General features: G+C 36.9%; 1 protein-coding gene across 2 annotated transcripts in view; it reads left to right on the forward strand.

Moving 5' to 3' along the window:
* Positions 1–246: 246 nt before the first annotated feature.
* Positions 247–27,346, forward strand: part of LOC149796369 (uncharacterized) — a 66,605-nt gene continuing 39,505 nt past the window's right edge. The window contains exon 1 of one of the 2 annotated variants that reach the window (XM_089961045.1): positions 247–284. In XM_089961045.1, coding sequence (XP_089817171.1) covers positions 265–284 — 20 coding nt within the window. In that variant the 5' untranslated portion in view covers positions 247–264. The remainder of the gene's footprint in view (positions 285–27,346) is intronic. The other variant, XM_089961044.1, reaches the window with a different exon arrangement.

The following is a 27,346-nucleotide window of genomic DNA, read 5'->3' on the forward strand; positions in this document are numbered from 1 at the left end:
CATTATAAATATGTGCAAAATATTAATTTCAATGCATGATCTTCATAAACCCAAAGTAAGTTTCTATGAACGTTTGTCATTGTAGAAATATTACAGCAAATATGTGCAGCAAAGTTTCTTATAAAAACAAGCTGAAACTATATGGTACATTGTACACCCCGATATCCAAAATAGACCATTCCATTAGCTGCCAATATAACCGCTATATCAACGACATTAAGACATATGCAAATAAAGGTAGCCAGGTTGATCATAGGAGCAGTCATGAGTAACAATGGCGTCAGGTAGTTGCAACTCTTAATTCTTCCTGATCTATCATTTATTTTCCTCTATGATGGTTATTCTTCGTATACATGAGATACATACATTGCCAACATCGACTATGCTTGTTCTCGCTGATTCTTAATCCAGTGTATTGTGTAGTTTGTGTCTTACGTGTGTGTGTGTGTGTGTGTGTGTGTATATATATATATATATATATATATATATATATATATATATATATTCTTGCGTTTTTTTGTAGGTGTCTCTTCACACATTTTCGGCATTGTAAATTTCCACTGGGTCAGAAAATAACAGACTTCATTTAAACTGACACAACATTTATTATGACCCTATACTATTTTTAACACTAGAGATATTCAACTTTGTTCTTCCAAATATATTCCAAAATCCATTGGATATTTCAAGTTGGAGTCAGCTTGTTGTCCTAGTGTTCATGCCTTTTTCCATCTGCAATCAGTTCTTTCCTTGCCTTATCAACATAATTTATTTTGTGTTTCAAGATGAAAACAGAGGTTAGAAGTTTTATCCTCCAAAATTGAAATCAACCAGCATTGGATCTAACACATTCATCGGAGGGGCCCTCAGTGGCCGAGTGGTCTTAACAATCACCGTTTCGGACCACTCCACCTCACCTCTGTCTGCGTGGTCGAGTCTCGGGTTTGGCCAATGTGGGTATATGAAAAACCTTGCCAGTAGCTTCTCGTGGGTTGATGGTTCTTTCTGTGGGTTATCCGAGTTTTTCCTTCGCCATTTATACTGGCCGCCATGTATAGCCTATATTGTGTTGAAAAATGTCGTTAAGCCCTACAACAACAATATCAACCTTATTCGTACTTTTATCTAAAATCTCATAATTATCTTTTCTTTCTTTTTCTAAACGTTCCTTTTTCTAAACTTTCCTAAGTTTTCCCATTTCTGGAGTCAGATACTTCGTCATCAATATCTAGAATTATTCTTACAATATGCTACAGATCTTTTATCACTTCTTTGGGTGCCTTAATAGGGTAATCGAATGTTTCAGACATTCATTTCATTGTGAAATCTTCAAATAACAAACAAGAAAAACAGATAGACAATCATTATACTTCTCCTCAAATAATATTCGTCTACACTATCAGGCATACATTCTTTCACCAAACAAATATGTTCAGTATTCAAACTCCGTTCAGCAGCGCAATATGTTTCATTATTATTTTTCTTCACAATATGCGTTTCTGGAAAACATACTATAAACCTATAAGTTCATGTCTGTGTATGTTTTCTTCTACAGAACTAAATGTAATAATTATCACCTGGAATTTTCCATTGCATCACGATCACTTTCAGAGAAACTAAATTTATGTTATAAAACCAGTCATGGTCTATATTGTAAATTTCGCTACAATTAACACTTCATACAGGGAACAATAATTACACATATTATTTGAAGAAAGAACATTAATGGATCTTCACTAAATAAATAATTTATTAGAATGACAAAAAAGAAAAGAAAACTCAATGAAATGATAAACTGTCAACTATTGGAACAAAATGATTAAACACACATTTTGATGACTGACAGTTTTCTTTCAATTTATTTAAAACCCACTAAAAATTCTGTACTTTTCAATAATTGCTATATAACTGATGCAATAAATCTGTGCTAGATCGATTATACACATGGAAGACATAAGGTATGGTAAAGTTATTAAACGCGTTTGAGACCAGAACACTTTCCCATAATGCATTTTCTTTAATAAGAAGAATACATGCAAAATTAAATGCTTGAATGAACACCACCGAGCTTGCTGACATTTTTCCAAACCGAAGTCAGTATAAAATTAAATAAATTAAACTTTGCGTCTTCAAAATATTATATATATATATATATATATATATATATATATATATATATATATATATATATATATATATATATATATATATATATATATATTCATTCTTGTGATTCAGTGGTAATGGCAGATATGACGTCTCACTATTAAAAAAGAAATGATAAGTAATGTGGCATATTTATGACTGACATTTTATTCTTCTGTCTTTCCTGCATATTTAAAGTCTAAACAAGACTATGCAAACTTTGTCCTATATTTTGATTCCATCATTTCAACAGCGATAATTTAAAGACTTTTTTATGCAGACAAATTGCATGGAATATTTTTCTAAACTAGATTTTAAATCAAGTTCAAAGCAATATTTGACTAGCGTATAGGTCCGCATTATTTGAACATGATCTAATTTGAAGTAAATTGCGTTTCATGTTGACTCAAGCACCCATAAATCTTAAAGTAAGGGCATACTAGACAATGTACAATTCAGTTGATAACTTGCATTTTTCAGAACTTGTATGCTACTTACTCGTTACGTTCTAAGTTGTTTACTACATTGTACAAAATTCAGTCGAAAACACTCTTTAGTTAAGAACAAGGAAATGTGTAATTATTGTATGTAGTTGTTTAACGTCTCAAAGAGAAGTTCATATTGAGAGGAAACAGTGTTCAATGTGTTTAATCTGTGTTTACTAAAATGTCAATCAGATATTTAAAGAAAGAAAGACAAGTTCATTTCCTTCTAAATACAAGTATTTTGCTTTGAGTGTTTCTATTGCTTATACATCTGTCTACCTGTTAAATGTCTGTCGACTTGACCTAAATATACTTTTGATGTGTTTTATTTTATTTTCCACTTAACTGATATAATAATTACAGTAAGATCCGCAAAACCTTATAGATGTCGATGCATTATAATTACTATCTAACCAAAACCACATAACGATCTACATTATTTCACTTCGTGAAGCAATGAAAGAAAATGTTCAACACAATGTTGTTCGTTCAAGGAAAATATTTATCTGAATTTGATCCAGTTTTATAGCAGTAAATTATTATTTCATGCCGACTGAAGTAACCATAAATCTTAAAGTAAGGACATACTAAAAATATTAACATTTTATTTTAAAATGACAGACGTCTTCAAAATTTTCACACTTTACGACTGAGTTAGGACTGGTATTTCTGTTACGTACTCGTACACACGCACGCACGCACGCACACACACACACACATACATACATACATACATACATACATACATACATTCAAAGTAGAGCTGCAATCTTCTGTTGGGTACTTTCCGCTTTCAATTATTTGTTGCTTCTTCCAAATTATCTCAGATATTTTATTTACTCCAGGATCAGTTTTTAACTTTGATACTGACCTCGTCGTTGATAAATGTCAGCCAAGTTCTGTCTAGTGAACCTATTATTAGGGTTATTTTAAATTCAAGATTCATTAATTAATAAAGTTTAATAAAACGAATTACCAATTGTGATACAAAAGATAGTCCATCATGTACAAAAATACACGTGAGCAGAAAACATTAATATTCCAGACTCTTGATTTTGTGGAACATCATAATGTTTGGGACTAAAGTTATGTCACTATTATGATTACCATATACATGGAGAAATGTATTATTGTCTTTGTCATAAAACGATGCTTATGACCAATACAGGCCTTCGTAACTCATTTTAGGAACTACTGTCAAGTTTGTTCAGGACTTACTAGAATCGATTTTAGATACAAACAGAAAGTGCGGATAAACAACTGATGTTCAGTTTCTCCAAGTATCATTAAAAGTCCACATCTCCTTGCCACTAAATAGATTATTCGTAAGTGTCAACGCCATTTCATTTTTACTACATACAACTCCTTATTGCTGTTCATTATATCAAAATGTGTGGGGCAACAAGGCATGGTATCGTGTTAATCAGAAGCTATTCATTCACAGACCCACTGCTAAATGGTGCATAATAATTAACTGAGATAACTAACCAGCTAATCATAAAACTTTGGCACCTACATTTTCGCTTCCAACATATCGAAAAAGAATCTTCATAAATATGATAGCATACAGCATCACTTGGATAACAGTTAATGTTACAAAACACGTGACATACGCCGCGGCTACAGCATATAAAGAGTCAAAATAAACGAAGAATTTTTTTGAAACAATAAAAATCGTAGAAGACGAAGTTTCTTAAGTTTTGTCAACCCTCGGGAATATTAGTAGTATATAAATTGATTGCGAACCATTAACTTCGATCCCTAACTCAATCGCTGCATAGAAGGCGTTGAGTAATGCAAAGATACACGAGTCCAATGAGTATCACATTATCATCTAAAACCTCACCAAATACACACACAAACATACACACACACATACATGTGCGCACACGGTTCCTCAGTTTAACAGTTTCATTTACAATCATAGGTTCATACAGCGAGAAAATATACATCTGGATACACTGAGTTAAAACGATAGCATAACTGCGCCAACAGAGACAGAGAGAGAGAGAGAGAGAGAGAGAGAGAGAGAAATTCAGTCATTGACATGTTTAAAAATGATCTGTTTTAGACGGTAGTTTAGGTGTCAGAAAAGATAGAATAAAACATGAAATATTGTAATCAACCTTGGATCTGTACTTTTTGTACTTACGCATCCGTTTATAGCTTTGAGATTTTGACGATTATGGTGTTGTGTAGTTTAACGCCATTTTTCAGCACACGATAGGCTATACATGGCGGCCAGTATTAATGGTGGAAGAAGAACCTGGGAAAACCCCGGAATGAACCACTGACCCACGAGAAGCCACTGGCAAGCTTTCTCACATACCTACATTGGCCGAATCCGAGACTCGAACCCACGCAGACAGAGGTGAGATGGCAGTGATCCGTAACAGAGAGTGCTTTAGACAACTCGGCCACTAGGGACCCCCTTTGGCGATTATGTCTTGATTATGGAAGCAGGTGTTGGGAAAATATTTCTCAAAGTGGTTAACCATTACTAAAAGCAGACGTCATGTTACATGCTATATTTGAATCACGTTAGATCTTCTTGGTGCCATATTTAATTAGTAATTCGGTAGCAAAGTCCGTGAAACAGCAGTGTAGCTGACAAATGAGAATTTTACCACGCAAAAGGGGAACCGGTTTCCCTACTGATACACACGACTTATTGAGTTTGGTGGGACGTGTGTATTATTGTATAGGATGCAAAAGCATTCCAACCAAACGGAGACACAATCAGATATGTATATATCAAAGTTTTTATTACTAAAAAAGGTTAAGGCATTTTTTTTCCTGCCACAATTGCAAAACGAAGACATCACTGACTTGTGGCATGTGCCCAGTATGTTGGTGTGTATTCTCACCAGTATCCTCGTTTTGCGCATGTCACACTCACACATACACAAAGAAAGAGTGAACACAATCATAATAAAAAGTATCAAACATCTATTCACAATATTCATAGAAAGCGTTGTCTTGAGACATTTTCGGCAAATCAATACTACTTCTAGGAAACAAAAACATTCATACGGTCAGTACATAGGAGAAACATTTCATTGACCTGCGCTCAAGTGATGATGTTTATCAGTAAAGAAACAATGTGAAACATGGGCAGAAAAAAAACGTAATACAACTATTGGTTTTGAATATTGCAAGTACAGAACATTATATTTGTTTGTCTCGCGCTGCATTGTCATGAATCATCATGTATTCAGAAGATTTTTTTGACATTCGGAAGATAGAGATGCATGTATCTTTCTCGCATGACAGCAGACTTTGAACCTCTGAAGAGCCACGCTTGGTTTAAGAAATATTTTAGTTTAAAGGCAAAGTCAACATATATCATATATGTGTGCAAAATATTGATTTAGATACAAGATTTTCATCAAGCCAAAACAAGATTCTATGAACATTCGTCGTTGAAGAAATATAGCAAAAAGGCGCAAGTCAAGTTCTTACAGATAAAATCTTGTGACTATAAGGTTACATTACACCCCAAGATCCAATAAAGACCATCCCATTTAGCGTCTTCATAACCACCATATCAACGATATTTAGACACATGCAAGAAAAAGTTGACCAGGTTCATCACAGGAACACTTCAGAGCACTTCGAGCACTCGAGATAGTTACAACTCTAATTTTCCTCGTTTTTCTATCTTTTACTTTCTTCTATGAAGGTTAGCCTTCTTAAACAGGAGACACGTACACTGAATGGCCTCGTTGTGGCCGATTCATAATCTAGTGTCGTGTGTATTTCGTGTCTCACATGTTTGTACTGTCTTGTATCTTTCTCTGGATCTCTAGTAGCAAATTGTAGGCTCTGCGTATTTCCACTTGGTCGGAAATAAACGACTTTATTTAGATTGACAGATGTTAACATTTATCATGACTCTTGAATATTATTAAATCAATCAATACTGCTCTTCCATCTATATCATTGCCATTATCCAATGTACATTTCAAGTTAAAGTCAGTTTGGTAGCATGATCTACAAGAAATGTAATAGTTTCTTACTACGTCACAAGCGACAAAAGCAACACACACACACACACACACACACACACACACATGTCACCTTAAAACACATTCATCAGTTCAAAATGTCATTTAATTCCATTATGTTACATTAAAGTCCAGATAATATATTTAAAAAAATCGTTAAATTATTCATTTTTCCTTTGAAACGTTGAGCTCCATAATGAAAGAATAAAGGCATCATCATTGTCATATCGATTCAGTTTATTGTCACTAATGTTTAAGATAGGTGGCCTTACATTTTCATTCTGATTTGATGTATTACATTGCTCAAATCGCAGCACCGGTGTTAAACAATTTTTAAAAAAATACATTACATGGCTAAAAACTCATGCATGACACCAGCATTCAGGAAAACTTCATGTATGCTATAAAACCAACCATGCTATAGCAGTACATGTTATAGATTTGGCTACAGTTAACGCTTAAAACAGTCAGCAATAACACACTTTATTTGAATCAAGGAACATTCATGAATATTTAGTAAACAAATCGTTCATTCAAATGATAATAAAAGAAAATAAAAACAAAATGAGATCACAGACTGTCAAATATCGCAACAAAAGGATTAAACAGATGGGGAAAAGATTTTTATTATGATTTAAAGATTTTTATTATGACGGAACGGTTTGGATAAGAACATTTTATTTAAATTTAATTTTGAAACTGTTACAAGTCCCTCCACCCCACCCCCGCCCGCCAAATGTTTTTCCAGCCATCTTCAATAATTGTTATATAAATGAAGCAGTAAATATTGTCCATCGATTATGAACCTGGATTACACAACCTATGATCAAGTTATTAAAAGCGTTTGTGACCAAATAAAATCGTAACTGCTCAGTTTCCTTAATAAACAGAACGCATGCAAAACGGAATACTAGACAGAACTTGGCTGACATTTATCAACGACGAGGTCAGTATCAAAGTTAAAAACTGATCCTGGAGTAAATAAAATATCTCAGATAATTTGGAAGAAGCAACAAATAATTGAAAGCGGAAAGTACCCAACAGAAGATTGCAGCTCTACTTTAAATTCCTACAATACATCAGCTAATGTATTTTGATTAATGTAGAGAATGTTTTTTTTTGTTAACTTGGAACACAGCGAAATTTCACACTAAACCAGTACAAATATTAGAAACGAACATTTAACAAATGAAAAGTTAAATTTAAAATCCCGTGTCTAAACGATATATGAACAGCCCGTGTTTCATATAACCAGCAAGAACATTTATAGACCACTAATATTTCTATAAAACAATATATACTATTATTGAAATGAATTAAACTCTCGTGAATATGCTCAAATACAATGATAACTTTATAACAATATAATTAATGCAAGTTCTATTGTAGCATAAAATACCGTTTTTGCGATAGAAAATATAAACATTTCATGAGTTTAACATAGTGGTAAATTTCGTGTGGGATTAAAGTCTGCTTATAGCAAATTATTGTACTGATTAATGTTCGAAAGATTAAACTTTTAATACGATGATATATAATATGAAAATTAATATTCTACAATATATTAGAACATTAATATCCTGCATTATATTAGAACATTAATATCCTGCAATATATTAGAAAATTAATATCCTGCAATATGTTAGAAACAAGTAGGATTTTCATATTAGTTTCAATAATTACGACATTGGAAAAAGCGTAATAAATATTGATATAAATATTGTTTAAAAAGCACGGTATAAAGAAGCAGCAGGGAGGGCGAACAGACTCTAATTGGTTCACCTGTATTTTACCAAAATACGACTTCCTGGGGGATCGCAAAAAAAATGCGATATTCAGCGTAAAACGACTCCGTCGATGACAAATTGGTTTACCTGTTATCGCTGATGTTTGTTTTTTTTCGATGCAACTTAAGAAAAAATGCGCGATTGTCTGTGACAATTTGGAGGCGCGCCTTCCCTGCTGCTATGAATTAAAAATTTTATCTAACCCGATTCGATACCGTGTTCGAGGATCATGTAAATTTATTGTTATAAACCCATACGGGGTTATTTTAGCACGACTAAAGAAATGTTTAAATTTATTCATGTCCATATCACCGCTGCACCAAGTTTGATGAATATTTCTCAGCGTATGTGTATCGACTCCGTTAAACACAGCAAGAATATTGCAGTTATCCCTGATTACTTTAGGGATCTGTGTATATCGCTGGGTTACATAAATTATATCTGTGTTTTTGTGTCTACCTCTGGAAAATATTCTGGCAGGATTTGATTGTTTATCCAACATTACATCATCGTACACACTAAATTGTTAATTGACCCATCAATATCATCAATACTTGGTGCTTCATTAATGTCAGTTATAAATTCAACAACATCGTCCCCGCTTAACGATTTTGCGCTTTCATTATAATCTTTAAACACTTCGTAGCAACGCTGATCGTCTGCAGATGGAGCTACCATATATAGTTTATCCCACCTCATCCACTTCATTATTAAATTAAGTAACAACTGCGTCTTACCACTTCCGGATGGACCAATGATAATCATTCGAATAGAATTTGGTAGCGCTGCCTGATGCTTAACTGGTTCTCGTCGTTTTGTAGCAGAAAAGTCAGTGATTTCCATTAGAAAATATATAAAAAGAATATGGATTTATATTGTATGAAATGCAGGGCGCTCACATCGACAAGTGATCTAACAACCGTTACAACAACAAATAATAGATCTGCGGTTACGGGTAAGTGTGAACGATGCGGCACAAAGAAAAACCAAAACCAAGTCAAAGTCAAAGCCAAAATCAAGTAAAAAAAAAAAAGCAACACGGGGGTGACATCGCAGCAAAATTAACAAAACTACCTGGGACTCCGTGGGCTAAGTACCCAGGAGAAAAACATCTTCCATGATATAGTTAGTGCGGTCCAGGAACCCGACTTGATATCAGACTTGATGACCAAGATCAACCAAAACCAGGTGAGTGTCCGATAAACGTTATTGATAGGGCGTGTCATGCTCATGATGTAGCTTATAAAAGTAAAAATCTACAAGATAGGCATCTCGCAGATGTGAAATTAATTCACGCGTTAAATTCCATCACTGATAAATCTTTTAAGGAAAAATTAGCTAGTTGGTTAATAAAATCCGCGATGAAAGGTAAATTAGCGCTAGGTGCTGGTAATTAATTATAATGGAGTCGATTTATTATTCGCCAAAAGGATACTGGAGGGGTAGCGCAGCAATCAGTAAACTCGCTGAAGCAGCAAAAGTTACGCGAGTTACTGCTAAAAATTGGTTATCCAAACAGGCAATATGGCAAATTTACCAACCACCGCCTAAACAAATTCACTTTGCACATTTCAATGTCAGTGTGCCAAATGAAGTTCACCAGGCTGACATATTATTGCTGCCACATGATACCATTAAAATCCGAAGACGTCAAAACACATACAAGTACGCGTTAACTGTAGTTGATGTTGCAAGGAGATACAAAGATGCGCAACCGTTAACGACTAAAACAGCATCTGAAGTAGCCAATGCTTTTGAACGAATTTATCAACGAGGTGGTATTCAATGGCCACAGCTGCTACAAGTTGATCCTGGCAAAGAATTTCAAGGTGCAGTATCATCGTTGATGAAGCAACATAACGTCACCATCAGACGAGGGCATACTGCAATTCACCGTGATCAGGCAATTGTTGAGCGATTTAATCGAACACTTGCTGAGCGGTTATTTGGATATCAATACGCGAAGGAATTCATTCAGGACAAGAGATCACGCGAATGGGTCGCAAGATTACCAAATGTGATAGCTGCATTAAATAATAAAATTACTCGAACAACCAACATGAAACCTATTAACGCAATATCCAAAAAACATATACCACAACGACGTGATTTTTCAACACAACCAATACTGGGTGATGTTACTGTGAGATATTTATATGAACCAGGTGAGCTTGAAAAGGGTAAAAAAAGAGCGACTGATCCTATCTGGAGAATCACTACACACAAGATATCTAACATAACTAGATCTACTGGTAGACCAGCAATCTACAGGTTGGATTCGACTGCTCCTCAACGTGGATTCACACGTGAACAATTACAAGTAATTCCCGAGGACACACAATTACCGCCTACATCACTTAACTAGCACCCCGACGTTGATTGCACTCAAGACAGGTCAGCATCACATTTTCGCGTGTATGACCAAGACGATTATCTTTCTATCTACGATGAATTGTCTTGGGTGTTTACTCGAATACTGCCACAACATTATACAATTACAGCTTGCACAGTGATTTTTCTGCTGTTGTTTCAGTGTCATCATGAATTCAACATCAAGGTCAAAATCGCGATTATTTTTTTTTTGTCACTTTGTTTATAACCAGCTAATTTTTTTCTTATCATATCACTGTTATTTTCATTATTAATTTCATCAGCCATTGACTCGTCCAAGACAATCCTTCGCAGCTGAGATATTCTTCTGACTCTGGACACAGCCAAGTAAACTAAATTTGACCACTCGATTCGATCATCAATGATCCAAACAACTGTATCAGAGATAGTTAGTCCTTGAGATGAATGTATCGTCATTGCATATTCTAGCGTCCACGGGGATTTATCAGCGCGCAGTGCATCTTCAACAACATTGACATCAACTGCAACAATATCATTCAACACAAGATTCTGCTTCCTCCCTGACTATCCTGGTATATCAACGTCAATATCAATAACCACGTATCAGCTGGTCTATAACACAATGGCACTGGCAACGTTGGAAACTTTTTCTTGTGTAACTGAAATAACTGTTGTTGAAGTGTGTCTCTGACTGTCTTTCTACTTGACACTATGAAATCGTTTGGTCTCCACGTTTTCCAAAAGTCGTTCAAAAAAGTTTCTGAAATCACCTTGCTCATAATTTCACATTGAATTTTATTCGGTTGTAGTCTGATTAATGTTTTAAATTCCTTTAATTCTGCATCGAGAGATCTATGATCATCAGTTATCTCCTCGTAATAATCAACAAAATTCTTCAACCAATCTTGTGGGGATGGTCCAACAAACAGAGGTGGCTGACCGTGATCGCCGCACATTATCACAGCTGTATTTTTTGTTAATAACCAATCGAGAAATGTTTTTGTTTCTAATGGTACCGTACATATTTCATCCCAGATAATAACCTTTGGAATATATTTCTCTCCCATTCGATCTGAAGTCCACACACCACCGCTGTATTTTATAAAGCTGTGATAAGTACTAGAATTGACTCCACGTTGTTTCATCTCCCTGGCAAGTCTGTGTGTAGGTGTTAGCACGATTATATCTGAATTCTGTCGAAATAATTCGATTACTCGAGTTGTCTTACCAGAACATCCCGCCCCGTTCAAATAAACGGTTTTGTGTCTGGATACTGGATCATACACAGATGGTGCATTCGATATTTCTGATAATTCTGATTTAAAATAGCTATCTTTGATCTCAACATCAGCGGATTCACAATAACAATGTAACATTTTCTTTTTTATTCTCCATGAACTACATGATTCATCATTGCTTGTGAAACGAGCCAGTAATTCTGAATATTTTTTATCGATATAAAATGAATCCGTAGCAACTCTAACTGCAGTGTCAGGAAATCTATTTATCATCGATAGCAAATTTATAGAAACATAAGCGAGCATCGAAGATCTTAAATGGGTGTACTGAGACGATTCTCCGTTGATGTAACTAACAACTGTGCCCAACCGTGTTCCGTCAGACAAGTAAGCGTCCTCCCGATTACAAAGTATATTTCTCGCAGTGGCATCATCAATTATAAAATCTAATTCAACATCATCCATAATCAATCGTGAGTGATGCCGTTTATGATGATATGCACCACCTTGAGTAAATTTACCGATTATTCTTCTACCGAGATCTTTTGCTGTTTTTTCATTGTTGCTGAGTTTAATCTTAAGAATATTAGGAGCATCATTAACAATGACATCAACAGAATCGTTTGGATATTTCTGTTTGCATTCTTCGATGACTTGATCGAGACTGATACGCTCCGGTGTTGGTAACCAAACGGAAGTCTGCGGTTGATATGATATAATTGCGTCACTGACCGTCAACAATATTAATGCGTTACTGTCAAGCATATATCGTAATAACACTATTGGCGCCCGACGTTTCTCAGAGAAGTGTCTGCCAAACCAAACATAACAAATCGGATGAAGATTCATAGTGAATTCAAACGACGTTACACGAGCAAATCCTGTCAGATCAAAATCGGGTAATGGACCATAAACTGATACTCTTTCCATCTCATGACAAGGATGACCAAATCCTTTAAAATATCCAGCACACTCGCCCATCCCAAGAAAGCTTCCGGGATAACACGCGGTCATGTCCACGGAAATCATCTCGCCGATATTATACTTGGTGTTCCACAAACCGCCGTGTCCGTATTCGATACAACTATCCTGGACATCTTCAAGGAACTCAGCGTGTGTTGGTCTCCATGAATTTCTCTCTCTCGCGGCGAGGGCAGCAATTGACGAGACTGTAAAACAATTAGTTAATAATTGCTCAGTATTTTCTGAGTATCTCTGTGCGAGTTTTCTCATTTCTTCGTGGAGAGATTCTTTATGATATAATTCGCCGTTAGGTCTTACAAACTGATCATACTCGCCATCTTCGGAACTTTTAAACAACCACACTGATACAGGGTCGTTTTTGCTTATCCGGCTGATAGCATCCAATATTCCACTCCAAAAGCTCTCTGACGAGTAATATCTCACAACACGATTTCGTGGAAATATTGTTACCGCGGGGGTCCAAGCGTGAGCGTTATGGTCAATAATTTCAATTGGTGCTCCTCTCGATTTACTATCTGATTGATATAAAACCTCTCCTGTTAACGTTTTTACTATCACTGGAAAAAATTTAATTTAATTGATAATTGAGCGACATCGTTCATTAACGCTCCTGTGTCCTTAACTGATTCAGCCCACTTCGCTATTTTTTCACGTCGTAGATCAGTTAAACCGTTTCCACGCTTCGCATTTTTAAAATATTCCATTACTCGCTCGGCTACACAATTCAACCTTGAGAATCTCATCGGGGCAAGATCATTAATGTTGGGTCTATCATTTAGCTGATAGATTCCATAAATGACCGCTGTTACAGGATACGCTCGAGCATAATATGGTTTGTCAATCCCAGTCAGCATTCCTGGTTTGGAATCTTTACTTAACAGAGCGGTCTTTGCATTAGCAAGGACAGGGTCACGTTTGTCACGAATAATCCACGTATCGGAATCCGCCTGCACAATAAACTTTATTCTGAAATGGTATTTCTGATTGAGGTAATCGATGATTGTTTTCGCTCGTGCGTCACTCATTGTAGCGTCTTTGACATCGTCGTGGTGTATAATTTTGAATGTAGACCACACGTGAGATGCCCCATCATCACGAAATTCTTTTTTGGCATCTCTGATAATATCAAACAGATCAGTCACAGCTGGCCTCCGCGAATCAGGCGTTAGTCTGTCAAGATCAAATCTAGAAGCTTTCCGGGGCTTGATTGCAGATAATCTCTCAAACTCTTCCATATTATATTTAAGACAAACATTTAAATAAGAAATAATATATATATATATATATATATATATATATATATATATATATATATATATATATATATATATATATATATATATATATATATATATATATATATATATATATATATATATATATATATATATATATATATATAATGCCTCAAACCAATCAGTGCAAGTGGTTTAAAGTGGGATCTGTAACTCCTTGTAACAAATGCTGCAGAAAAGAATTCTGCGGGAACATTCCCAAAGTGTTCGGAAAGGGAGTGTGGGACCAATACCGTGTCTGCAATGTGGTATTGGGGTCAGGGGTAAAACACAGTTATGCGCAGGTTCCCGCGGTAAGCGATACAGGGAACTTAAAAGATATTATAACAAAAAAAATAATCATGATGCGTTGAAATGTGAGCGCGATTATACAACTAAGTTTTCAGACAAATTATAAATTAAGCAAATTATAAATTAGACAAATAAAATTATTATATAAAATGAACCAGGAATTTGTCTGACACCCTGTCATCGAGAATTACGAAGCGAATCGTAATGGTAATATGAGAAATTGTAGGTCGAAAAAAAACAGTTGATGCTGTTAATAATGCTGGTTATCTAAAGTTCAAAGCTTGGAATAAAAGAACATATTACAATCACAGGTTTGTATTCGAATATTTCTTTGGAGAGATCAAAGACGGCCTTGTGATCGATCATATTGACGGATAAAAACTTAACAATGCTTTATCTAACCTACAAGCTATCACACAACGCGAGAATGTTGCACGTGGAATAGCTGGTCGGTTTAAGAGCAATGGAAAGAGAGCGATTCAATCTTTAAATATAGCGACCGGCGAAAAGATGAATTTTCAGTCAATGAACGCGGCTGGCAGGCATTTCGGTATTAACCAGAGTTCAGTCCAACGTGTTGCTGATAATATAACCAAATCAACTTTTTCATACAAGTTTAATAGCTGGATTTCGTTTTCCTATGTAGACTCTGCAACGATTGTGTAAAAGTCAATTATGGATTTCTCTCCCCTTGATTTTATCAAGGTGATTGCGCAACAGCCGTTCATCAAGGCTACTGTTTTTATTTTTGGATTTTTTAAAAAATATATAATTATATAAATAATGAATTACGAAAATATCAATGATGTAATTGTTGCTATTAAAAAATTAGAAGAAAACAAAATTAATATATCTGATGAATTAAATCCTAAAAAGATCATGTCTGATTTTGAAGCACTATATGAGGCTAAATTGGAAGGTCGGTATATTTTGCCTGCTTAGTTTAAATTTATAAAGAAAATCCAGACAGCGTTATATAAATCACTAGCTAAATAGAAGAACAGCAATTATATGAATTTGTCCCTCAATGCCGTGCAATCGAAAAAATTAGGTCAGCATTGTTTGAAGAATACGAATCAAAAAAATAATTAATACTCGTGCAAGACAGTTGAGAAAAAAGATCGAGAGTTAGATCCCCTTGATTTCTTGGAAAGGAAGTCAGGTACGTGGAAATGAAATTGAAACTAGAATGTCAGTCTCGCTGCACTGACAGAATAAAAATATATTTTACCTGCATCAATCTGACCTGCATCAATTTTTTTACCTGCATCAATCTGACCTGCATCAATTTTTTTTACCTACATCAATCTGACCTACATCAATCACTTGTATCATCTGCATCTGTATCAATCTGATCTGCAGAGTTAAATAATATTTCCTTAAGCCGATCAAATGTAATGCAGGAATGCGCGTAATTTAAAATCTGGTCTCTGTCACATGTGATCACACAAATACGTTTTTGCCGCAGTTCATCCAATTGTTCCTGAGTTAATAAAAGGTCTTCATTACCGAATACATCAATAACCAAATCAACTGTGCTGACCGGGGACTGCATAAACACCTCTTTGATATAGTTTTCAAGTGTTTGCTTGTCGTGAATAAAAACCATCATATGGTGGTACATTATATAATACTCGTTTGATTAATTAGGAATCAGGATCTGTCAGGAAAAAATAATTCTGAGCGACGGCAAAAATACCCACGCTGACTGTCAGGATTTTTGAATAAGATTTTCAAACATCTTTACAACGGAAATCTTTAGGATTTCACAAGTAGATTAATATGTAGTGTTTAATGTCTTAAATCAAGAAGGTGGCCAGATTGGTCTGTTAGTTTGAAATTTATTCTTGATAACAGTGGATTATGACACTGCAAATAAGCCTGATTGATTGGCTCTTGCACAATCAGATATCCAGGTGGTTCTTTCGGGGTGAATGAATAAAGAACAAATCCTTGCTGAGCTTGATTTGATACTGTCGTGTCCGTACTGTAGCTGCCATCGATTACATCACACACAAGATTGACCGCGACCACAGGGGTTATATTTACAATTTCCGGCGACACATGTCGGCCTCACCCCTTAGAGTCATTGTTGTGCCGAAGAATAGTTGCTGGTGATAGTGTTTTTTTTTGTACTGTGCGAGTATGTCAGGAAAGAACTCATCAATGATTTTGGTGGTGGATTTTTTTAATTCATCTGCGTTATACCAGGGAAATTTAAAATTCGGCAGATCTACTTCTGTTATTTGATATATAGTTAAAAACTGTTGTTTATTCCATCCCACTACTGTTTGTATAATAGTTTGATGAACGGTTTCTATGTCGAATACAAGCTGATTTAATAGTTCAGTTTGCTTAATAATTTCATTTTTTGCCGACGACGTGTCAAGGAGATACTCGGTAAATAATTGACGCAATTTTTTTTTTTGTTGCTTTTCATGCTCGCGACTAATATCTTCAAGAGTAATTTTGATATCTTGCTCGAGATACGGTCGCAAAGGTGATCCATAATACCACCCCTAAGGTCGATTACCACTCGATGTGATAGTAAATCTGCTATTATCCGGTTTAGTATTTACACCTTTCCATAACAGATTATTTTCATATTTTGGGATATAACCATGATACGATCTTTTGTCAGTGACATAGTCAGACTTTTTCGGTTTTGGTGGTATAGATGGTGCTTCAGGTGGAATTTCAGGCCATCCTAACACTGTTCTGATCGAACTCTGATATATATCTACGGCGTAGTCTGGGGTGCTTATTTCGATTGCAGAAGATAGCGTTGGTTCATGAACAGTTATTGCTATCTTGGATTCTTTTCCTGTGATATTTTTTATTCGACGTTGTAATTCCTCATTGATTTCTTCGATTTGATAAGACCCGGTTGGTATCCCAATGACGTTCCAGTCTGGTGTACCATCTTCTTTATTTTTATTTGCAAACACGAACGAATTATTCGCTGGTAATCCACCAAATGATTTTGATCTGATATTGGGCTAACTGTAACTGTGATATACTCGTAATTGTGCTAGTGCGATTTCTTTCACGGGAATTGCAGTTGGAAAATTAGTACTAAATTCAGGGTTAGTCGAACCTACCGTTATCATTGAAATTCTCTTGGGGCTTGTATTTTCGACTATCTGTTGAAGTAATTCTGTCATTATCTATCTTTGTTGTTTTTAGATGGCGGATGCAGTCTTCGTATATCTTAACCATTAACTCGAATTCGGAATCTGTTATTGTTGTGTCGTCGATGCTTGATGATATCAACGACGACAATTTTGAGTATGCGGCTGTGGCTGTGTTTAGTTGTATGACATAATCGTGCAATTTTGTGCTTATGCACGAGGATATTTTTTTCGCGATTATATTAAAAACCCCTGCGATGGCAGTTGATGAAGAGACGCATATCGTTACCGCGATTGCTACTGGTTTTAGTGCTGATACTACTACTCCGGTGGATGCAACTAACGCGGATACTGAGTATACTAACGCATCCAGGATGACTGCTCGTCGTTTATATTTTTTTACTTTTAGGTTGTATTTGTCGATGAGGGTTTTTAACTCTGATTGCCATTCGCGTACTTCATCGTATCTATATTGTTGCGCATCTAATGTTGTCGTTGACGCTGTCAGGGTCATTTATTATCTTACGCAGTAACCAAGTGAGGGGTTACAACTACAAATTCCAAACACCACCAGTAAGATGTTGCGTTTAATGTCTTATCGGCTGCTTCCAGTATAAATTCATCTTCGGTTCCGCTATTTATTATCACAGTCACAACCCCGGAAAACCTGTCGGTGGAATGTCGCCGGGGATATGTTGTGAAAATCTCAAATCTTGCAGCACTGAACACAGACAGTCTATACACACCAGTAACTGTTGCGATATATTTGATAGTTTTATTTTGTTTAGACCATGTTGCGAACCCAGCTGATACCGTGTACACTATGTTGGTAATATGCCCAGGAGTAACTTCAGGAGGAATTTTAATCAAACTGGTTTTATTAACGATCTCAGGAATCCCACCTACGATATTTTCTTGTGTTTGTTTGATCGTGTCAATGTTGGTTTTGATATCAGCAAGTTTTATGTCAACGGTGTGAGGAGCGCCGAAGAATTCTTCTGTGGTTTTTTGATGATTTCTGCGAAATCTTGAAAACGCGTTTACGTGAACGTCATACTCGGCCCGCAGCGTGGATAATTTACTGTCTACGGTGTCGACGTATAATTTGTTTGCGGCGTCGTTGTCGAATTTTGGAGTTGTTACAGCTACTATTTTATTCCCGTTCATGTTGAGTTCACCTGTCATTGTGTCACCGGTATTTTGTTAAACGATTTGATAATAACGCTTCTAGGGTTGCGAAATGCGCGTCAACATATTGTTTGTTTGAGGCATCTTCCGGGGATGTTGGATTTCTTAACACTGTTATCTTGTTTCCGTTCATGCTAGTTTCACCTGTCATTGTGTCACCGGTATTTTTTAAACGATTTGATACAACTTTTTTCATCTCGTCTCTGATTGTTGTAAGCGATACACTTGAATCCCTGATTTTTCCACCGTCAGTAAACACAGGGATGTTATCCGGGGTAGCTCCAAGAACCCTGCGAACTATGTCATTCCATTTGATATTACTGGTTTTTAGTTTTCCGTATCGGTCCTGAAAAATAACAACCTCATCTGGGTCTATCCCAGATAACGTTAAAAGATTTTCGATTTCATCTTTGGTCGTATATTTTGATAAATCTACCTAACCGCGTTTTTTTTCTCTGCTTCGATGCGAGATCTTCCGTAAATATCTACTATTATTCTCTTAAGGATTATTTAAATCGACCCGCGGTATACTCGTGCACGACTTTATGAGGCGGTATGGTTGATTTTGATAACGCGTCAAGAACATTTAATACTTCACGGCCACATATTGGTGGATCGGTCAGTGTTTCTGTTGGTAGCGTTGAATACCAGACTGGAATGGGAGATGGAAAACTTTGCACATATTTGAGGAATTCGACTGGCGGTGCTAACCCATACGAATCTAAATAGATAATTCCACCTGGATCGATCGCGTAAGCAACCCAGTGAGTTCCAGGGCCATCGCTGTTATCGAGATTAATAATTCCAGTTTCTGGATTATTCGGTTGTTATGGTAATTGATCTCGCATAAAAACACCTTTGAAATTTTTTATATTTAATTGTTTAGCAGCATCGAGCAAATCAAAATTTGACATCGGTAGAAAACCAGTGGTTTTTAAAACCGTTTTGGGTATTATGAAGGTGGAGTTCCTGGAAGTCTTAGGCCCCGTCCTTTTTTTTGGTATCCTTTTCCAGTTGCTTTCTTTAATGCCATCGCAGCAGCTGTTCCTACAGCTCCTAACGCGGCTGCTTTTGCGACAGCTGGGGCAACAGCAGCTATCAGCGCTGGTATTGCTGCGAGAAGAGGAAATATACCACCGGTTTTAACAACATCCTTGATAGCTTTTAGAGCGAAATCAAGTTGAACTCCAGTTTTTGCTTGCTTTGCTTTACTGAAATGTTTTTGTTGGGTTTTAGTCAGCGATAACTTGTTTGGACCACCATTAGCGATTTGATCGTTTTTTAGTGTTATCGTTGCCCCACATACACTCGCGTTCTTTGATTGTAATTTCTTTACCTGACCAGAGGTCAAAGTAACACTAACGTGACTGTATGACATTTTATAATTAACTTTTTGATCTAATTGTCTGCCATATTTGGTTTGCATATTTTCCACTGGTGCATCAACGAGTCTCATTCGGCCACTGATACCTTCAAGTAACATTGCGTTGTTACTGAGTATGACTGCGATTGCTTTGTAACCGGTGTCATAAGCTATTGGATCAGGATTGATAACTGGTAGGCGACCAATCTGAGCTCGGAAGTATATATCGACGACAGATTGCTTAGATAAATCAAGATGCTTCAATAAATCGGATACAGATTTGTAAAATCAAGCTGTGATATTTGCGTCCCAGTATCTATATTTGTGTTACGCGCCAGGAACGTCAGCCAACGATGAGATGCACGCGCTACATGATTTTGTGTAAAATTTAGTGATATATCTTCAGATGGTTCTTGTTGCCCGTTTATTCTCAACGAAACATGAGTAACATCAAGATTCTCAAATATCATATGAGGTCGTTTTTGGTTATTTTCCCGGCTTTTATCTTGCAGCGCAATAAAAATATGTCGTGGCGCAGAAATACCTTGTTGTGATGCTATATGCCAAGTAAACAAACCCACGGCAGAACTTTGAGGGTGTCTGTGATCACTGTTAACCACGATAACAATGACTTGCCACCCTGATTCATAAAAGAAAGTAATCGGGGTTCTTCCGTGATCGATGTAGTTAATACCGGCATCCACAGTGAAAGTTTTGTTATCTCTACTTTGCCAGCATGAGCAGCATCAGCATCACCATCAGCAACAACACCAGCTCCTCGCCAGATCGCATCATTATCACTTTCTTTTCTGTAAAGCATAAATGTGTGTTTAACTCCAAAGATAACTCTTCTAAAATCCCTGCTAAATCCAAGGATATGAGTTAGTGGAATCGCACACGAAAAATTCCTACTGGCTCCTGACAACATTGCTCGGCGTGTTGCAAATCCTAGATTGTGTTTGGGGTTAGCACCCATAACCACCGACTCCACATTTGCGTCATCAGCACCGGCAGAGTGGTTTTTTGGTCGTCTAATAACATATTGAATATGGTCAGCGTTGGCGGTAACATCTTTAGCAAACATCATTGATGGACCAGCCGATCTTATAAAATCGTCAGAGTATCTTGCTAGACCAATTATTGTTGTAGCAATATCAACATCCTTCTGAATCAATTCGATATTTTTTCCATCAATCATGTAAGCTCCGCTACTAAACAGTGCCATGATTCCATTGTTGACAAAACCAACTCGGTCATCGGTATTGTAGTTACCACCACCTGCCTTTATAAGTTTACCTTCTACTTCAATAAAAGCCTCACAAGGTAGAAAATATCTACTTGTATCATGAACTTGAAGTTCGATACGCCCCCGTTGATCTGGTTTAACTGCATCATAGGAATAAAATTGATAATCACGAACTGAGTTATCTTGCTCGACCCGCTCATCTATGTTAAATGCTGGGTCGGATATGCGTTTGAACATTTTATACTATTGCGTATTTTTCCAAATGGTGATTATCTTCGTCGCACACGAAGTCCACTTCCTGCTATCAAATTTGCTGTTATATTTTTTGTGCGTCACATTAATGATTTATTAACGCTGCTAGTCTCTGATTTGCAGCTTCATTTATCACCTTACTAACATCCGCGGCCATAATTTCGGTACTCGTTAATTTCACCGGTGGTTTTCGTCTTATTAATCGAGCTAGCCTTTCTTTGATTGCCGAGAGCACCTTACCAGCAGCGCTAACAATTGCACCAGGAGCTTTTTCACTAACAACATTAATGGCTTTCATCGATAATTGCAAGAGAATCAAATTTTGGTGCTAACCCTGCAAATAATCTTTGAGTCACATCATCAAGTCCGTCTCCGTAAGCTATTCTATAAATTGGTAATCGTGAGTTTACTGCTCTGATCTGCACAGGTGTATGTCTGTTATATATGACCATTATGCTATTTACTATTTGTTTAATCGCTGTAATCATCAACGAGTTCGTCAACGAGTTCTCGGTAAATACCAGCATCCATGACACCACCTTGAAACAATCGCCGACAGATATCAGCTGCTTCATTAATTATATCTGGTGAGTTATTCCAGCGCGTTTTCCTCCTATGAGGACTTCTAACCGCGAAACGTCATTGAAGATACTATCAGGACAAGGAATAAAACCACTTCCCAAACCCTTGCCGGATGTTTTTTTTTGTGCTAGTCGGCTGTGTTGTTATCGGTGGTGTTTTTAATGGTGTTTTTAACGGCGTTGACAAATCTGCGGTCACAACAGGGCTTGCAACTCTCCTTGCTTGAACATCTTTCTTAAATTGTTCAAATTCATTTTTGTATTTTTCCGTGACCCGACTAATATCTTTGTGTGTAGTAAACACCAACCGTTCCCATTGTTCATAAGTCAACTGCGGTGAACCAGGCTCCAGGTAGTTTTCACGATCATCAAATTCACCTACAAGATCAACCGCGTTATTGTAATTTTTCATCCTAATATTGCTTGCCTTATCTTCCTTGATTTCTGCTTTACCGGGTTTGTATTCCTCTCCGGGCGGTCTTGCTGCAGCAATATCAGTTGGAAGATCTCGTAAAATCTTTTTTGTTTTTTTAGTTCTCGTCGTAATTTTTTCAGCTTGCTCAGCGGTTTGTTTTAATATTGAAAGAATACCTTTTTTTCTTTCCCCGTCCTCAATATCTCCCAATAAAGCTCTTTCAGTAGCTGTTGTAACGGGTTTAAATAATTATTCTGTGACAGCCGCGAATTCAACCTGTGCTTGTTGTAGCGACTGTACATTTTTTTTGAACTCATCTTTTACGGGGATATATTTCTTAAGTGCTTCTTCTCGCTCTCTGGCTAGTCTAGCTGTGTAAGATTCCGAATGCACCATATTATTATATAACAATTTTTTAACTGAGCAGTAGGGAGGGCGACGCTCTCAACACGTCACCGATAATTGCGCATTTTTTCTTAAGTTGCATCGAAGAAAAAAAAACCATCAGCGATAACAGGTAAACCAATTTGTCATTGACGGAGTCGTTTTACGCTGAATATCGCATTTTTTTACGATTTTTGCGATCCCCCAAGAAGTCGTATTTTGGTAAAATACAGGTGAACCAATTAGAGTCTGTTCGCCCTCCCTGCTGCTAAAGAAGAAATACATTGCATATTCAATACGAGGAAATATACATGTATTATATTCAATTAAATTTACAGCAATATGCGAAGATCTAGTGAAATTTGCAAGGTCTGTGTTGATCGATTCGGCCAAGACATTGATCAAATGTGTATGAAGAATAAGTTTACCTTAAACAAAACAACGAATTTTTGCAGATAACAGTACATGCTCTAGACATTAGTATTTTCCACTTGTTGATAGCTCTTAAACACAATTTGTCAAACGTAAAATGTTATGTATATGATTTTATACCGTTCTAAACGACTGACATCAGTATTTAAAACTTCGAGGCTACTCTCATGCTTAAATGAATGGTGATACAGAATCCGAAAACGAGAGTTTCATTTTCCTACGTTTTGGAAAAGATGGTACAATCCCGGCTCTTTCTTTAGTAAGAAAACTGATATGTATCTAATAAAGACAAGATAACGTTTATACAGTCTGTTTCAGTGTTATCAGACTACAAAAAAGCTAACGGAGTTATTCAGTTTAGACTAGCAAGGTTATGATACAGATGACAACATCATGTTGTCATTCCAACTAAACATAACATATTCAGCGGTTTATATTTCTAACGAATGATATCTAATGAAAATAAGTAGAATTGTCGGATGCAACAACAATTTACAGCAATCTCCTCGCTCGTTTAATTTGGGCTTAAGCGGTAGTTAAGAACGCAGTTAAAAACGCTGATAAGCAATCTGTAATAGCACAAGAAGAAAATATACATGTAGGACGAAGAATAACTATAGTAAGAATTATGTACTGAAGAAATACTATGATCACGACACTGTTCCTACTGCCGTTATGTCAGACGATCAATGGTCAGATGACAATTTAGAAAATAACAAAGATAATATCGACCACTGAAAAAGAAACAGTTTGCAGTTAATGTTAGTACTAATGATAGCAAGCAGCAGAGGGGGCGAATCCTACAAAGGTCTAGAGACCACCAAATGATAAAATAAGCCTTAAAAAAAAAGCTAATCCTACAACAAAACGAGACTTCCAAATGCTAAAATAAGCCTTCAGAAAGGGGGGGGGGGATTCTACAACAGCAACGAGACAAAAAAACGCGACCCCCCCCAACTTGTTGTCGCCGCCCGGGGGCTGCTCTCTTCGAGTTTCTCACGTTAACCATACAATGTATCAAGTCCGATACGGTATCGTGTCCGCGGGTCGTGTAAATTTATTGTCACAAATCCATGCGGGGTTCTTTGAGCGCGACTAAAGAAATTTTTGAACTTATTTATGTCCATATCACCGCTACACCATGTCTGATGAATGTTTCTCAGCGTGTGAACATCAACTCCATTAAACACCGCAAGAAGATTACAGTTATCCCTGATTACTTTTGGTATTTGTGTGTAACGTTGAGTAACATAAATGACATCGGTGTTTTTATGACGACCCCGGGAAAATATTCTTGCAGGATTTTTTTGCTTGTCCAGCATCACATCATCATACACTACTAGGTTATTTATTTCCCCGTTAAGGTCTTCAACGCTGGGAGCTTCTTCGATATCAGTGATAAATTCAACTACTTCCTCTCCGTCTTCACTCAGCGCTTTTGCACTCTCATTAAAATCTTTTATAACATTATAGCATCGCTGATCATCTACAGATGGTGCTACCAAATACAGCTTATCCCACTTCATCCACTTCATTATCATGTTCAGTAGCAGTTGCGTTTTACCCGATCCTGACGGTCCTATGATGATCATTCTGATAGAATTTGGTAGCACGGAATTATGCTTGACTGGCTCCTTTCTTCGCGTCGCAGAAAAATCAGTGATCTCCATTTGTATATAAGGAATAATAATTATGGATTTATATTGTGTAAAGTGTAAGGCACGAACCCCTACAAACGACATAACAACCATTACAACAAAAAATAACAGACAAGCACTCTCTGGTAAGTGTGCGCAATGTGGCACAAAAAAATTTAGATTTCAAAAAAAAAAGCCTGACAAAGTCAGCGGAGGTGACATCGCAGCAACCCTCGGACGACTTCCAGGTACCCCTTGGGCTAAATATCCCGGAGAAAAGCATCTCCCAGGATACAATTACTGCGGTCCAGGGACACGACTAGATATCAGACTTGATGAACAGTCTAAACCAAAACCGGGAGAGTATCCGATAAACGCTATCGACGCAGCGTGTCACATACATGATGTTGCTTATCGAAGTAAAGATCTACAAGACAGGCATATCGCGGATGTGAAATTAGTTCATGCACTAAGCGCCATAAAAAATAAATCATTTAAGGAGTCACTCGCTAATTGGTTAGTAAGATCAGCGATGAAATCTAAATTAGCATTAGGTGCTGGATAATTAATAACAATGCAAGCATTTCCAATGCAAGCGATTTATTATTCCCCAATCGGATACTGGAGAGGTAACTCAGCAATTAATAAACTCGCCAACGCGGCATCAGTAACACGCGAGGTTGCTAAAAAATGGCTGTCAAAACAAGCAATATGGCAAATCTACTTACCACCACCTCGACAAATCAATTTTGCACATTTTGATGTTAGTGTGCCCAATGAAGTTCATCAGGCTGACATACTATTTCTTCCTCATGATACTGTCCGTAGAAAAATATACAAATACGCGCTAACAGTAGTTGATGTTGCTAGTAGATACAAAGAAGCAGAACCGTTAGCGACTAAAACAGCGTCCGAAGTCGCCTCTGCGTTTAAACGAATTTATCAGCGAGGACCTCTAAGCTGGCCCCGATTATTACAAGTTGATCCTGGCAAGGAATTTCAGGGCGCGGTATCATCGTTGACAAAGCAGCATAACGTTACCATACGACGAGGACATACTGAAATTCATCGGGATCAGGCAATTGTTGAGCGATTTAATAGAACACTCGCTGAGAGATTATTCGGATACCAGTACGCGAGGGAATTCATTTACGATACGAGATCTCGTGAATGGGTTGCAAGACTGCCAAACGTGATAGCCGCGCTGAATAATGAAATTACCAGAACAACAAACATGAGACCTGTAAATGCAATCACAAAAAAATATATACCCCGCGTCAGTGAACGCGGACAACAGCAACAAAATGTTTCAGCTCGGCCAAGGACGCTAGCGTCCCCACTGCTGGGTAATGTCACCGTTAGGTATTTATACGAACCCGGCGAACTCGAAGGAGGAAAAAAAAGGGCAACTGATCCTATATGGAGCGTTACAACACATAAGATATCTAGCATAACCAGATCAACTGGGAGAAACGCAATCTACAGATTAGATTCGACTGCTCCTCAGCGTGGATTTACACGCGAGCAACTTCAGGTGATTCCCACGGATACACAATTACCACCCCGATCACTTAAATAACTGCAGCAGCACCTCTGCGTCGATTACACTCAAGACAGGTCAGCATTACATTTTCACGCGTATGACCGCGATTACTATCTATTCTATCTACGGTAAATTGCCTTGGATTATTTTTCGAATACTGCCACAGCAATAAACAATTACAACTCGCACAGTGATTATTCTGCTGTTGTTGTAATTGTATAATAAATGCTTCGTCGAGATCAAACTCGTTACCATTTTTTTTGTCGCTCTGTTTGTAACCGGCTAATTTCTTTCTTATTGTATCATCAGCGATTGATCTGTTGATGCTGTCGTTGACAACATCATCTAAGACAATTCTTCGTAACTGACCTATCCTTCTTACTCTTGACACGGCTAAATAAACTAAATTTGACCACTCGATGCGATCATCAACAATCCAAACTGTTGTATCTGAAATAGTTAGTCCCTGCGAACTGTGGATGGTCATAGCGTATCCTAGCGTCCACGGGGATTTGCTCATTTTCAGTGCCTGTTCGACAGCATCAACATCAACGATAACAATATCATTTAATACTAAATTTTGTTTTTCC

Source organism: Sinohyriopsis cumingii, chromosome 6 (assembly GCF_028554795.1).
Source record: "Sinohyriopsis cumingii isolate HCF-2022 chromosome 6, ASM2855479v2, whole genome shotgun sequence".
In the NCBI taxonomy this organism is placed as follows: domain Eukaryota; kingdom Metazoa; phylum Mollusca; class Bivalvia; order Unionida; family Unionidae; genus Sinohyriopsis; species Sinohyriopsis cumingii.